Genomic DNA, 16,526 nt, shown 5'->3' with positions numbered 1-16,526 from the left:
TCAATAGTTGAGGGGCTGCCCTAGTAATACTGACGTTTTGTTACTTACACTTAACTCTTTAAAAGTATGTCAAAACTCTTGACATACAATTTATAATCTTTTGCAAGCCCATATATACAATTTTCTTCAAAAGAGCATTTTATTTTATTTCTTTAGAAAATTATACCTGCCTAAAGCAGTAGTAGAAATATGTGAATGTGTGTATATGTAGTTATTGCAGCTCTTACGTACAAAGACAACCCAAGATTTTTGTTGCTTGTTTTCTTCTGTAATCATTTTTGCTTGGTTATAGCTTGAGAATACTTTATTTGAGCTTTTTTCTTACCAAAAGCTGACTTTACAAATGTTAGTTACAATAGCAATAACCTTAAATAAAACTTGCATACATTATTTATATGACTTCCCAGAAAATACTGAACTCATCTTTTATTGTGGGAAGTCCCACATACCTTCTTTTTAAAGAACACATAGCAATACAGATTTATTTGAAGTCTGGTGTTTCTCTTTTAAAACTAATGTGTATTGTGATTTGTGATATACTATTTCACTAAGTATTTTATTTTGTATTGTTAGGATCTACAACTAGAATATGGACAAGGACACCAAGGTAGTTACATTTTAGGTGCAAACAAGTAAGTAAAGGTCTTTTAAAATTAAATTTGAATTCAGGAGTAATTAAGTATTCTAATAATTACAGTAGTAAAAATAGTCTAGTAGATTATTTTATAATGTACTTTTAATTTTTACTGCTACCATGCTAATCATTTAATCAATAATTGTAATAACAGGAAAAATCACCTCATATTTTTATATCAAGCTACTTTGTATATTTTACTTGTTAAAGAAAATTAAGTATATTTCAAATGAAGATAAAAATATGTTTGAGCAATTTTTTAAAATTTTTAATTGTTTATTTATTTATTTATTTTCAGAGAGAGGGGGAGGGAAGGAGAAACAGGACAGAAACATAGATCAGTTGCCTCTTGCACACCCCTGAGCAGGGGGACCTAGCCTGCAAACCAGGCATGTGCCCTGACAGGGAATTGAATCGGTGACCTTTCAGTTTGCAGGCTGGCCACAGTCCATTGAACCACACCAGCCAAAGCAATTTCTATTTACAGGTGATGTGTTTATTCCTTACAAAACTTGCTTTGGTATTTCTCTTAGATGTGTTGGCTTCTGAAAATAGCTGGAAATATTCACACTGTTCAGAAACCTTAATTTTTTTACCTGCTAAGAGTCTTTTCAAAAGTGAATAGAAGTTAAAATGTGTTTGAAGTCTTAAAAGCTATCAGTTTATGCAGGAAATAAATCCAATGTTTATTTAAGCCCTACTGTAGACCACAGCGGTCTAGGTTGTACAGGGCAGTGGTGAAAGGCAGCTTACAGGGTCTAACAGTTTCAGTTGTTCATGGGTCTGTAAGTTAGCAACACAAGGGGATGGCCCTCTGCTGTTTCCCATGGACTCTCTTCCTGTCCTGCCAGCCCTTCAACCCTCCCCAACATGCCCTGAGTGAAATGGTTTGATTTTTCTTAGCCAAAAAGCTAATTTATAAGGAAATATTATTTAATTGTCAAAAATCTACCAGCAAGGTAGATGTTTTAGTAATGAGAACAAATTAAAAATTATAATATTAATTACATTAGAGAGTTGAGACATACATACACACCCATATTTTAAATTAGGCAGTTGGCAAATATTGACTAAACACAAGTAACCCAGATTTAAGATTATAGTATAAAATCATGTCTCTCTTTTTATTTAACAGTTTATCATTCAAATATAAATCTTTTTCAACATGGAGAAAAGGCTTTGAATGACAATCTAGAGAAATGCATTAGTTCTGATTTAAACTAAACTTCAGTTAAGTACCATGAGGTGTTTTTATTAGTAGTAGTAGTAATAGTAACCTTATTTATATTTCCTAAAATGGAAAAGAAGAGTAAATTTTTCCTGCTAGAAAAATGAAATTCTATCTAAATAATAACTGATTGCTATTTATAGCTTGTCCTAATTTGTTGATGGACAACAAAGGAAAGTTTGTCTCATACTGGGTTAGCAAAAAAAAAATTTATATATATTTTTATGTTATTTTGTCTGAATTTGAGGCCACTAGTTTTAAAGATTCCTTTTTTTTAAGATTTTATTTATTTATTTTTAAAGAGAAGGAAATGGAGAGAGAAAGAGAGGGAGAGAAAGATCAATGTGTGGTTGCATCTCATGTGGCCCCACTGGGGACCTGGCCTGCAACCCAGGCATGTGCCCTGACCGGGAATCGAACTGGCGACCCCTTATTTCACAGACTGCGCTCAATCCACTGAGCTACACCATCCAGGGCTAGTTTTAAGGATTCTTGTTAGCAAATTTCAATATATTTTAAGAGACTGGGTAATTTGGAAAAATATTTCATTTACCTCCTTTTGGTTCATTTTAAATGACATACTTGCAAAAATACAAAAAAAAAAAAGGCTTATCTTTAAATGCTTTACCAGATTCCTTAGTTCCCATTTTGTGATTCTGTTAGACATTTTCATAGTATATGGTTACTTTGGCTAGGTAAAATGTTAATAATTTGCCCAACCTTCATTTTTTGATTAATTGGATCCCTGCTTAAGGAACTGTATTCTATATAACGAATCACTGGCAAGGTAGGTTGGCCAAAAGTTTGACCTTTGGCTGTGTTTCGTGTACAGGTGTATACATGCATGTGACGTGAGCGTGGATGTAGCCCTTCTCTTACTGTACTGATCCGTCTGCTTATTCTTGTGACGAGGCAGTGGTTTACAGCCCACAGGGCTTCCTGCTCTCTCCATAGGGGTTCAGGCAGACAGATTTCCACTGGTGGGCTTCTGCCTATTTCAGACCAAGCAGAATTATATAACATAGTTTTCTTTGGTCTGTTTTATTTAATTAATCCATATCTATTTTGACTTACGGGGTTTTCTTTTTTCTTTTGAATTCTCTTTTTAGTGAGGGGTCAACTTTTCTGACCATACAGAATCAACAAAATACTATTTTTAAAGGAAGCTCTAAATTATGTCTGATTTTTTAATGTAGAGCAAAAAATCCTAAAGGTCCTCTTCTAAGGTCTTAAACAGCAGTGGAAAGAGTAAATTGAATTGCACGATTTCTAGCACAGTTGAGTGTAGTAGTAGCAAATGCCAGCACTGTCTCTTTCTGTAAACTGGGAGACTTCAAGAAATTTATTTCGATTTCTCTAGTAAAATGGGGATTATAATGGTGCCTGCTTCAGGGTGAAATGGAATAATCATTGTAAAGCATTTAGCATATTTAGGGTTTAGTAAGTACTTATTAGTTGCCCTTATTTGTTGTGTTTACTCAATAAGTAATTGTTGATTGTAAGATCAAGTGAATATAAGTGAATAAAACTCTCAGGTTTTAGGCAAATACAAGTGATACAAGTGTTTTTATTTTGTTTTCAAATATAATCAGGGCGGTACTTTATAGATTGTTTTGAGACAGGCAATTTCGAAAGACTTGAGTAACCATCAGCAGGAATTCCTTAGTTAATTAAAAAATGCTAACTATTTTGGCAGTTCTTTTATTTTTTTTACTTCCTCTTCACAACAGTTTCTTCACTTCATCAGTTAAATCTGTGTTTGCATGTTGTCCCGTTTTTAATCTTATCATTCTATAATTTTAGGTGAATTTATTAATTCAGTATCTGAGGGCATCATTTTTGTTTTGTTCATTACTTTCTAAAAATTCAATAATAGAAGAATCCAAGTGGACTAGGTGGACTTGTGAATAGTGACATTGTTTATTGCATAGCATCCAATCTTGGTGATTAAATCAGCATCACATTTTTTTTTCTTTCCAGTGCTCTCAAGACACGGTTTTTACTGTATTAGACTTTTGAGCAAATTTAGCCATGTTTTCTTTTTTCTTTCATAAAGTCTGAAAAGCAAATCATGTATCGTACTTTGCATTAATACTTAATGAAATTTTTTCTTTATTAACAAAAAGTCTTAACACATAGTAGGAGATTTACAAGTAAATGAATAAAAAATACATATAGGTCCCTAGCCGTAGACTAGATGCTTTTTCATGTTCTGTTTTTCAGACTTTCTCTCTTATCCTTAGAGAACCTAGTACTCCCTGGAAGATTCTTTTTTAAAAAGTGAAATGCCATATAAGTACACATAATATGGTGACTGAAAATGAACTACATTTAAATTCTCTCTTAATTATTCTCAAACTTTAATATTCCCTGCTGGAAAAAGAAATGCTTCAAAAAATATTGTCATTGTGCTCAAGAAGATTTTTTTCCCACATCTTCTGAAATGATGTGAAAGCCCATGCTCTGGTTGTAAGATACTATGTTTAATTTAGTAAAATAGTTTAAAACAGAACTTCGTAAACTTTTAATCTCAGGATCTCTTTATAGTCTTAAAAAACTGTCAAGGACTTTAATGGGTTTTTGTTTATGTAGGCTCTATCAATATTTATATTATTAGAAATTTAAACAAATACTTAAAATATTCAGTTAAAATAGTAATATTCATTACATGTTATTGATAACATCTTTGTGTTTTACTTTTTATTTTACTATTTAGAACCCACTCAAATCACCTCTCTCTTTTTTTTATTTTTAAAGATTTTCTCTATTTTTAGAGAGAGGGGACTGGAAGGAGACAGAGAGGGAGAGAAACATCAATATGTGGTTGCCTCTCACACACCCCCTGCTGCGGAACTGGCTTGCAACCCAGGCATGTGCCCTCTGACTGAGAGTTGAACCGTAAACCCTTTGGTTCACAGGCCCACGCTCAATCCACTGAGCTATAACCAGCCAGGGCTCAAATCAGCTCTTTAGGGTACCTCCCTTCTAATACCACTTGATTCCTCTCATGAGCCTTAGATGCAGCAAATAATTGCAAAACAAGGCTTTATATAGATCAGTGTAATAAAATAAACTTTTGAGGCCCAAAAAATATTTTTTATGAAGAATAGCTAGTTTTTGTGAAATAAGATATTAATAAGAAAAGTGCATCGTTTAATTTAATTTAATTTTATTTTTTGCAAACCTTTTTTACTTCTGGCTTAGTAGAAGACAGCTGGTTTCTCATGTCTGCTACTAATTTGTTGTGATATTATCCTTATTACAGTCTAGAAAACTATAGTTTCCTTCTTAGTGAAAGAATAAGAGTGAGAAGATAAATACTTTAGTATTACAAAATAATAGTTTTGACCTTGCAGACCTCCTACAGGAGGTTGTGACCCCCCCTGGATCGCCAAACCACATTTTGAGAATTGCTGGTTTAAAGAAATATGATTTAGTCAATAATAATAAAGAAAAGACAGACTAATTGAGTACTTATTATTTCTAAATTACTATTCTAAGCATTTTACCTATATTAATTCAGTATATCTTCAGATATACAAACACTTTGGCATCAAGTACTATTACAATTCCCATTTTACTGTTATGGAAACTGAAGCATAGGGAAATCAAAGTAACTGATCAAAGCCACACAGTGCACAGTGGCAAAGGCAAGATTCGGATCAGGCTGTCTTTGCTTCACAGCCTGTCGTGGTTCTGCAGAACCCACCTTCAGGCGGGTTAACAGAACCTTCTGCTCCCACCTTTAGGAAGCACCTGCCTTCCTAAAAGTAGGCCTCAAAGAGCTTTGTGAATTAGGCAAAACATTTGACTGAAGTACCTCAGTTTTTTAAATCTTGAAAATAAGATCCAGGTTTAGAACTTTGTCATTTTTAATACTTAGATTGTTATTAAGCTGGCCTAATTAAATTTTGATGGCTAAAATCTATTCAACCTAATTGCTTATACCAGCTAACCATACCTTTCCGTTTCTTTGGTTTTATGTTCTGATAATTCTAGGGCCAGGTTTTTTTCTAGTACATATAAGAGGGTGAAATGTGCAGAGGTACTTCCTTACCTCTTTTGAGGAAAGTACATTCTCTGCTGAAAACTTTCACCTCAGTGACTGTATTTCTCTCTACCCACTTGTTTTAAGAAGGCTGCGTGTGTGCTTCAGGAGTATTTAATATAGGAAGAGAGCCGCATGAACTTGCAGTAAAAGAGTAAGGGACTTCAGGAATGCCCTGAGCTCTCTCTGACGTTCCTGAATATCGGAGTTTCGTAATTGCTCCGAATGGCAAAATCCTCGCACCTGGTCTGATGCAGGTGTAGTTTCCCCAGAGTGTAAATGTGTTTGCCCGTGCACCACTGGAGAACAGACGCTTCAGGTGAGTGAGTGTCTCTGAAAGCGAATTGCTGCTACATTCATGGCGTCACCTCACATGCATGCGTGCTTTTGCAGAGAGGGCCAACATGCCGGGTTTTGTTCTGGAGGGTTGCCTGAGAGCATGATGTTTTTTAAAGTGTGTCATCTTCCTGATTTTAAGAAAAAAATGTAATTTCAGGTATCAGGTAAATATTCATGGTGAAATCTGAACCCTAGAAACCCCTGATTATGACCCTTCAATTATTGTTTTGTCAGTTTTATTGTGATGTTTCGTGATGGGTTGTCTTCTGTTTGAGTTGGTATTTTTCAGTAAACATTGGGATTTATTTTGCTCATTTAAAATACATATATTAAAACATTAGCAAAAGAAAATATAGATAGCTCATTAAATATAACTTGATGTTTTTTGGTCTAGAGATCATTGTGGCAAATTTTTAGTAAGTAGTAGAAAAGTAATTTAAAAATTAATGAGCACAGTTAAAGTGAAGAAAATTAATTCACTTTTTTTTTCTTTTAAGGAGTCTTCTGAAATCTGTTGAAGAAGAATTACATCAGCGGTAATTATTCTTTTTGAAGCCTAAAATACTTTGTCACAGATGAGTTAAGTCTTTTTTTGTCTCTTTCTTGGTCACGTAGCTTTAAGATTGTTTTGTTGTTGTTGTTATTGTTATTGTTATTCTAATTCTAATTCTGAATTCTGTAAAGATACAGAAATAAAATTCTGTCTTGCAGTGGCTGTCCTGCATTTTCTAAAATTTCTTCTTAAGCTCTTTTGGTGACGTTCACTTAGTAACAATGGAATTATTCTTCTTTATCTTTAGAGGGCATGTGGCACATTTAGATGACGATGAAGGGGATGATGAAGAATCCAAACAGTAAGTTCTGTTTCAGCCCTAGTAAAAGAAACATCGTTTGACCTATCTCCAAAGTCTGACAGTTTAATATTGACAGTAATTTTAGTACCATTGGTAACATAGTATCATGGGTTCTACCACAGCACATTGAGAAGGACACTAGGTGTCCTCACTATATCCTCGAAAGGACTTCTCATGCAGAGAAAAGAATCTCTCTTCCTTTTTTAAAAAAGATTTTATTTATTTTTAGACAAAGGGGAAGGAAAGGAGAAAGAGAGGGAAACATCAATGTGTGATTGCCTCTTGCACACCCGCTACTGGGGGCATGGCCCACAACCCAGGCATGCGCCCTGACTAGGAATCGAACTGGTGACAGTTTGGTTCACAGGCCAGCACTCAATCTACTGAGCCACACCAGAGGAGGCTCTCTCCCTCTCCTATAACGCCACTGATCCTATTCGATTAGCACTTTACTCTTAAGATCTCAGTTAACCTTCGTTACCTCCCAGAAGCACTGTCTCCAAATATAATCACATCAGAATTAGGACCTCAACATACTCTTTTGAGCGGATACAGTGCAGTCCATAGCATTTCCCCTTATCCCCAAAATTTAGCTCCTTAACACATGCACAGTACAGATAGATCCATTCCATCCCAGCGACCCTAAAAACCTTAATTAAATCTTTCCAGCCTTGACTCTAAAGTCAAAGACTTATCTAACCCTAAATATATTAAATCAATTTGATTTAGACTTAATGATTTCTCCCTCTTTTTAAAGAATAGTGCATGTTCTGATACGTCTGTCATCCGTCCTGTGAAATCCAAGGAGTCCAGCAGCCTTCCTTCATTTTTGTCTCATCTCCATTCCCTTGGGTTCAGACTGCCAGTTTTGGTGCTGCTATAGTCTCATAAATTTCCTATTGACTGACAGTCCAGCCACACCCTTGGTGCTCTCTTCAAAACATGCTTTCTCATGCCATCTGTTTCTGAACTAATGTAGATAGTCTGGGAATATTTCAAATTGCAAGTTCTGGGGGGTTTTTTGCCTAGTGTAGGAGGCTGATTTGTTTGGGCCTGGCAAATGTGACTCAGGTCTGTATGGAAAACCTACAGAAGCGAAGTGTTGGGCAGGAGTCAGACCTTCAAACCGAGTTGTCCCCTGGGAACCAGGCCTAGAAAATGCATACAGATTGTTATGGCTTGCTCTTGCTGAAACTCCATCACCCTGGCCTAAAACAACAAATGTGTATTGTCTAACTTCAAGGTAATATCCAAAGCCTGTATGAGTTTTTCCAAGGACAGAGCTAATCAGCTCATCGCCATTCCCCTCTGCGTGTTATTTTCATTTCCTTCATTGTACCTAAAATGTAGACAATAATATTCTATGTGATAGATAATAAATCTTTCTGTGATGTAACACCCCAGGAAAACAATAAAAGCCTGTCTACACAAGGGTCCGAGTGCTCCCCTCTTGAGGGAGTGGCCAAGGCACCCATAGACACTCTCCCCGTGAGAGAGCAGTGGTGTGTTCCCTTTTTCTCCACAGGATTGTTGTCGCCTGTGCATTCATTCTCGTCATCAGCCACAACAGGCGGACTCTGCTGGCCAGGGTTCATCACAGCCTAGCAATTTTTTTTCAGTTCATCTCTTTCATCTCATTTTATTATAAACAGTCAGAAAGAACCAAGTCAATCTTTTAGCACTTTGCTTAGAAATAAATCTCAGCTATATATCCAGTTTCATCACTTGAAAGTTTTACTTTTCCACAAAACACTAGAATACAATTCAGCCAAGTTCTCTGACTCTTTATAATAAGGATCATCTTTCCTCCAGTTTCCAGTAACATGTTCGCTTCTATTGAAGACCTCATTTGGAATGGCCTTTAATGTCCATGCTTCTATTTTATTCTCTAAGAAGATGGAAACTTTCTCACCAACTCTTTTCTTTGTGAATTCTAACCAGAATCACTCTTAACATCGGTATTTTTAGCATGTGCCATTTCCCAGTTCCAAAATTGCCTCCACATTTTTAGGTAGATGTTAACAGAAGCACCCCTCTTTTTGGCACCAAAATCTCTCTTAGCTCAAGCTGCCATAACAATATACTATATAGACTGAGTGGGTTAAACAGAAATTTGTCACAGAGAATAGCTGTTCCAGACAAGGTGTCCACTGATTCAGTCCCTGGTGAGAGCCCTCTCCTGGCTGTAGACGACCGCCAATGGCTACTTTCTTGGTGGGTTGTCACAGCCTCTTCTGATGTGTGGAGAGAGATACATAAAGGCCATGGATCTTGCTGGATCAGGACCGCACCCTGTGACGTCACCTAACCTAATTACCTCCTAGAAGCCCTGTGTCCAAACACAATCACATTGTAGGTTTAGGGCTTGAACATAGGAAATCAGGATACACATTTCAGTCCATAGCATTAGATTATAACAAATATCTGGGAAAAACTAACAACTATAATAAATATATCTTGCAGCTTAGTATCATAAATTAGTAAGTAAATGGTAGTTGCTATAATTACTACTACAACTACAAACCTGAGGCTTATTCTATGGTTGATTAAATTTAATTTGATGCGTTTCAAAATAAACAAAGGTTTTGGATTAAATGTAATATTTTTTAAAGGGAGAATATTTTTAGTTATATAAGCATTGATCATTCTTTGACATTTTTCTTTTTTTCCTTTTTAAGAAAGATACAGTTTCATAGTAGAGCTACAAGAGCACCTGAGTCTGTGGAAGCCTAGGTTTTCCTTTCCACCTCACTAGTCTGTGACCTTGGGTTAGGTCACATGATCTCTCTGGGCCTCAGTTTCCTCATCAGAGAATTTCTGCTACATCATCTTCTAAGTTTTGTGAACTTTCTTAAAACTGCCATCCTGAATCATAATAAATTTTAGTTTCAGTAAATCAATTCTGTAATTTCATAGAGCATGTGTATAACTGTCAATGAGGTTCATCAGAGGTATTTCATATCTGACAGTATAAAAATATATGTGTCATTTTACTGCTTTTTCCTAAACTAATTGTTACTTATGTTTTTATATTAATTACCTTTTAATTAATACAAACTGTAATTGTAGTATTACTGTATAGTATTTGAAACCAAGAAAGTATAATATATACTCAGTATATCTGCTTAGTTATTTCTAAATAATCATTCGAGCATAAGTTGAATATTTACAAAATACTTTAGAAAACACCCATAGTCTTACAAAAAAGACACTTGTTTGTGCAGATTTTTCTTCCATAACTTTGAAAAGTTAATTATATTTTAGTAATGATTTCTTGTAAAACAAAGAGTTCTAATTCTAAACTTTTATATTTTATAGTTCAACCATGAAAGCAAAAATTCCACCTCCTTTACCACCAAAGGTAGGCAGATTTGTTTGTTGAGTATGTGTGTTTGAGTGTTTAATAGTGTGTTAATAGTTATGTTGTAGCCTCTTTGCACTTGAGATGCACAATGAAACGCCAACAGGAAGTTACAAGTTATGATATAAATAGCTAATTGTGATTATTATTGTTTGTCTTAATTATCCAACTTGCCATTTATTGTTTATTCTAAATTATAAGATAATTTACACTCTATATCTTATTCTAAATAATAAGATATTAATGGATTAGTAATATTTCACTTAGGACTTACATTTCTCAAAATCTATAATCCACTAATAACTGATGTCCTGAGAATGAGTAAAGAATAGTGTATTATCATACCCGATATTTGATTTCAGAAGGTAGTTGCAAAAGAAAAAATAAAATAATAAAATAATTGCAACAGATATTTTTTTTAGGATAAAAGGAGTTAATATAGGTAGTGGTAATATAAATTTATTTTATAAGCTTATGCATAGCAAATTGTGTTTATAAAATGAGTCATTTGCGCTAAGGTGTAAAATCAGGGGCTATAAATGAGAACTGGAGTCTGACCAGTCTCAACATCCATATATTATTATATTTTGTTTTCATTTTACACTTTTGAGAAAAATCGTGATTCATACAAGTGAATAATACTATGCTTGCTTGTTCGGTATTATGTTAGCAAATGCGTAGAGATCTGAAGTTCAGAGGGGTTAAGTGTTGAGTAATCTTCCTAGTAAGGGACACATTTGTAAGTTCTCCAAGCCTTCTGCTGATTGGAGGTTTCACAATTGTCTGAACAAAAAGTTTCTCAGGCGTCTTGTTTATTAGTATTCTCTGTGATAAAATTTTAATTGGTGTCTTCCCCTGCCCCCAGTCTGAAAGATTGAGTATTAACATAAAAGACATTGAGTCATCTGAAAGAGACAGTTTAGATTAGCCTTGTAAGGAGCTGAATGTTTAAAATAAAAAGAGACTCATTTAAATTGGAGATAAGAAAGACCAGAATATTTTTATCTGGCAAGCCTTAAGTGGGAAGGTCTGTGAGGAATTAATAGAAAGAGGCCTGTTTTCTCCTGAAAAAACATTTTAGTGTGCAATTTGAAGATATTTATTGAGATAATCTAAGTCAGACAGTTGTATAACCTTGAAACTGTGCTAGAAAACAGTTTGAAAGCCTCTACTATATAATAATATATACTTAAGAACAAATACTTAGTATTGTTATGTTTAATGAAAAATGAATAATTTCATGCTTAATAATTGGTCTCCTTTTCTGTATTATTTCAGCCTAGGTCCATATTCATACCGCAGGAAACTCATCCCACTGAGGATGATAATCAAGGAACGATCAAGAGATGCCCCACCTCCACCTCGGAGAGCCCCGCAAAACCGTCCCAAGTCCCACCCAGACCACCGCCTCCCAGATTGCCGCCCCAGAAGCCTGTTCCTCTGGGTAATGGGGCCAGGGAGGGCGAAGCGAGTGAAGTGTGAAGAAAATGGAGGGCATCTTTAAGAGATTATTTGCAATTCCTTTGCGGAGGGAAGGAGGGAGGCAAGGGCTACAGAGATGTTTTCTGCGTTTTGCCTCATGGTTTGAAGTGCTTTTATGTCAGGATTATTTGGTCCCTTGTTTCTCCTTTCATATCCAGCCTTCCCTCTTTGAGGGAGTTGTTTATGCCCAACTCATCATTTATCTGCAGTTTGGCAACAAAAGAAGTTAAACTCTGAATGAAAAAGGAAAAGCGGTTTTGGTTCTAAGCTACTTCTGTTTTAGAAAAGGAAGAGGATGCTTTGGCTAAATCCCTTATTTTATTTCATTTAATCATTTAAAAAAATAATTGTCAGTATTCACTGGGTATTTGCCTCCAAATTATAATACAGGATGCTGTTTTAATACTGTAAAGTTTCTTGCATATTATTCAGAAGAAGCAATTTTCTTAAAAGCAATGAAAATTTTTTTGATAACATACTTTAAATTACTCCTTTGCTGAAATATATATTCAGTGTTTCTTTTTTGTCTTTTTAACACAAATATATATAAACTGAATTTAAATTTACCTATATGAAAGAAATTATATATATTTAGTACTTCAATACTAAATACTCTAATTGGGTGATCCCAAATGAAAGCTGAAATTATTGAGGAGATATTTTTTTTGTACTTGATAATTTCCTGAGTGAAAATCAATCCTTGTTTAATACATTTAAACATATCTTACTGAAGGAAATGGAGTAGGCTCCTTCCAGTTAAATGGTGAACGAGATGGATCATTGTATCAACAACAGAATGAACACAGAGGCACAAACCCTTCAAGGAAAGAGAAGAAAGATGTACCAGTAGGTATTTCTGTTCATAAAGTCTACTTGTATTTGTTTTCTTTTTCACCAGTAGGTTGGTTTGGCAATGATAGTTAGTGAACTATAGCAATTGTATATTTTATGATAAAAGTTATATTGGTATTTTAGTGTGTTAATTTTAATTATATGGATTATTTAAGTACCTTTGCTATGGTAAACTTGAATGATGGCCTTCTGTTCAAATTATTTAACCAATTTGTGACCTGCACACAAATAAACACTTGCTTAGTCTTCTTGTGTTTATTACGGTCCTCATTGATGAGAATTGATCTGTAAAAGTTCCTCTCAGGAAGTTTAGGAAACAAGGACATGGACAGATAAGGAAAATTATAGCTTCTATCCTGGGATAAATTTCTAACTATAGATTATGCAATTTACAGCATTACTACTCTTGCTCAGAATAGCTAAGGAGAAAGAAAAATTAAGATTATTTTCTAGTAGATATCACTTTAAGAAAGATGAAATTAGCCATAGCAGCTATTTCTGTTATAAATTTTAGATAAAACACATGATATAACTGTTAAAACAAATAATATGTATCAGGGAGTTGAAAATATTTAACATTTGTAAATAATTTGCTCTTTAATTTAAAAAAAGAATTTACTCTTAATCATCAGAAGATGTTTGTCTATAATCATAGAACTTAAAATGATAAAAAATCCTTCAAATCTCCAATAGAGCAGATGCCAATGAGACCATGAAATGAGATAATATTTTTGAAGTTTTTGTGTACACTAATATTTGTTGTTAGATTTATAGAAATTTATATAGTACCTTTAATATATTTATGTGCATGTGGCTATGGTTTTGCACAGTAAGCATTGTTAGAGGCTTTGAACTATATCTATATCTGTTCAACTGTTTTTTAACATTTGATTATAGAATGTGACATACTGTTTTTATAATTCAGTTAAGGCATTTGACCAGGGTTGTCCATTGTAATTTGTGAAATTTATGACATTTTTAACAATGGTATAAAATATCCTTCAGAAATGGTTTTTATGAAGTCTTTTCAACTTAGCAGTGCCTTTTTGTTTTCATCCGTGTAAGATTTAGCAGCCCTGTTAATGTTGTAGTATAAAAACGCACCTCAGTGACTCCGCAGCAGTGTAGTAACTTTTGAGAGATGTATACATCCATACATATTATATATATATATTTGCATTTTAATTCACTTTTTCTATTACCTTATTTCACTAGTGTAAGAAACTACCAGTTAAACTAATAGTCTTAATAATTCTGAAATAAATATTCCATGACTGTATCATAGGATAAACAGCCTCCATGATATACTGAAGCATGATTACTGTTTGTGCAGTGTCTTGAAATTATTTACAGCCACTTCTGTTAGCACTTAAATCTAACAGTTATAGTATTCAGAGCTCCCTAATTAAAAATGATGTTTCATTAAAACTGATGGTAGACGATAATTTAAGAACATAAATATAAAAATAACCACATAAAGTATTTGCCAAATGGGAAAAAATTATCAGAAACTTGTGGCAAATATAGCCTGTATATTCTCATAAACATATCTACAAAGTAAAATTTTATATAGTCAATTTCAGAAGTGGCTAATAGTCCTATATATAATACTACACAGAATATTTCCACCATGCATATGAAATCAATTAAAAGTAGCTTTTTATTTCATTTTTGTTACTTCAAGAATTCTGATTTATATCAGGTGGAGAAAAAATTGCAACATTATTCCTTGAAAAGCTGTTATTATTAAGATTAACAGCAAAAGATACCTAGACTTTCATAAAATATGTGTTAAAGTATAATCTCTCCCAAAGAGGTTCCTTCTTTGAGGGACAGGTCATATACTCCAGGAATGTAGCTCCTTAGAGAAATATCTAGTACCCTTGAGAATAATGTAGGTGGGCATATGTGCTATTTGTGCTCTTATAATTGTCTGTGTATTTGAGTAAATCAAATTTAACTTTGATTGATAAAACATAGTGTAAACAGGGTTAGGCTGATCTACAGACGAGGAGAGCACATTTGTAATATATACATATATATATATATAAATATATATATATATACACATATATATATATGATAAAATATTTAAATCTAGATTATATAGAGAACTCCAGCAAAAAGATTTAAAAAGATAACTTAGTAAGAAAAGTGAAAAAACAATTTACATAAGAGGAAGTACAGAGAGCCAGTATATATATTTTTTAGAAAGATTCTTGACGTTTCTAGCAGCCAGAGACATGCAAATTAATGGGAAATACCTGAGAAAACATTTGTTTTTCATTTTAACTGTTGTTCAGGTACAGTTTTCTTTTACTCAAAAAGAAAACATTTTTTACTGATCGGTTTGATAACACTTAAGTGTCTGTGAGACTATAAGCAACCAGGGCACTCATACGTTACTGAGTCTGATGTAATATGGGAACTCTGAAAGACACTTCGGCAGTCAATAAAATGTAAAAGGTACAGATTCCATGTTCCGTTAGTTTCCCTTTTCACAGCAAACCCTAATATACGTTCACATACTGTGTAGTAAGTTATATGTAAGGGTGATCATTTCCACATTGTAGTTACAGTAAATAATTGAAAGTAACCTGAGTGTTCAGTAACAGTTAGGGAATAACTTAATTATAGTCATACTATTCTGAAGTTAAAACAAATGGCTCTGGCTGGTGTGGTTCAGTGGATTGAGTACCAGTCTGCAAACCAAAGGGTCGCCAGTTCAATTTCAGTCAGGGCACATGCCTAGGTTGTGGGCCATGTCCCCAGTGGGGGCCACATGAGAGGTAACCACACATTNACAGTAAATAATTGAAAGTAACCTGAGTGTTCAGTAACAGTTAGGGAATAACTTAATTATAGTCATACTATTCTGAAGTTAAAACAAATGGCTCTGGCTGGTGTGGTTCAGTGGATTGAGTACCAGTCTGCAAACCAAAGGGTCGCCAGTTCAATTTCAGTCAGGGCACATGCCTGGGTTGTGGGCCAGGTCCCCAGTGGGGGCCACATGAGAGGTAACCACACATTAATGTTTTTCTTCTCTCTCCATCCCTCCTCCTCAGTCTAAAAATAAATACAATCTTTTTTAAGAAATGAATCACATTGCTCTGTACTGATTGAAATACTAAGACCCAATATTAAGGCAAAGAACAAGTTGCACAATAGTGCTTGACCATTGTGTTGTTAAACACACACAAAAACAGTATTTTCTGTGGGCACATTTATATAAATATATCCAAAATGTCTGGATGGATGCACAAATACATGAGTGCATATAATGGCCTCAGACTGGTTTGGAAAAGTACACACCAAGCTGGGTTTTGGGGTGCAGGTACTAGGAATAAGTGGACTGTGGAAGATTTATAAGGAACTTCAGCCTTATCTACAGTATTTTGTTTTACAAAAAAAATGTATTGAGGTATTTTATGCGTATTCTGATACATGTGTTTAAAATACGATAGTTATACCAAACAGTAATAAAAGAGGTGTAATCATGCATGTGTTCTTTTTCTAGAAGCCAATTAGTAATGGTCTGCCCCCAACACCTAAAGTGCATGTAAGTATAAATACCAAGTAGGTTAAGTTTTCCATCTAACTACAGTGGCACATTATTGCTTGTATGTGTGCCTTTGACTAGATTGTTTGCCTGTTTGGAAGAACATCCCTGATTATTGAAAAAATCTATAAGACTGGTAAATATTGATTACATATGAAAAGTAGTTTAT

At 34.3% G+C, this 16,526-nt stretch overlaps 1 protein-coding gene across 5 annotated transcripts in view; it reads left to right on the top strand.

Moving 5' to 3' along the window:
* The window catches only part of MAP4K3 (mitogen-activated protein kinase kinase kinase kinase 3), a 126,395-nt gene that overhangs the window by 82,914 nt on the left and 26,955 nt on the right, over positions 1 to 16,526 (top strand). For 3 of the 5 annotated variants that reach the window (XM_037066910.1, XM_037066914.1, XM_037066911.1), the window contains 7 exons: positions 574 to 632; positions 6,747 to 6,785; positions 7,050 to 7,103; positions 10,422 to 10,464; positions 11,743 to 11,908; positions 12,680 to 12,792; positions 16,316 to 16,357. In XM_037066910.1, the coding sequence (XP_036922805.1) occupies positions 574 to 632; positions 6,747 to 6,785; positions 7,050 to 7,103; positions 10,422 to 10,464; positions 11,743 to 11,908; positions 12,680 to 12,792; positions 16,316 to 16,357 (516 nt within the window). The remainder of the gene's footprint in view (positions 1 to 573; positions 633 to 6,746; positions 6,786 to 7,049; positions 7,104 to 10,421; positions 10,465 to 11,742; positions 11,909 to 12,679; positions 12,793 to 16,315; positions 16,358 to 16,526) is intronic. The other 2 variants (XM_037066915.1, XM_037066912.1) reach the window with 1 other exon arrangement.

This window comes from Sturnira hondurensis, unplaced genomic scaffold (genome assembly GCF_014824575.4).
Source record: "Sturnira hondurensis isolate 20B ecotype Veracruz unplaced genomic scaffold, ASM1482457v3 Scaffold0016663, whole genome shotgun sequence".
Classification (NCBI taxonomy): Eukaryota; Metazoa; Chordata; class Mammalia; order Chiroptera; family Phyllostomidae; genus Sturnira; species Sturnira hondurensis.
Note: the sequence above shows the minus strand (reverse complement) of the source record. Positions and strands in the feature narration are given on the sequence as shown.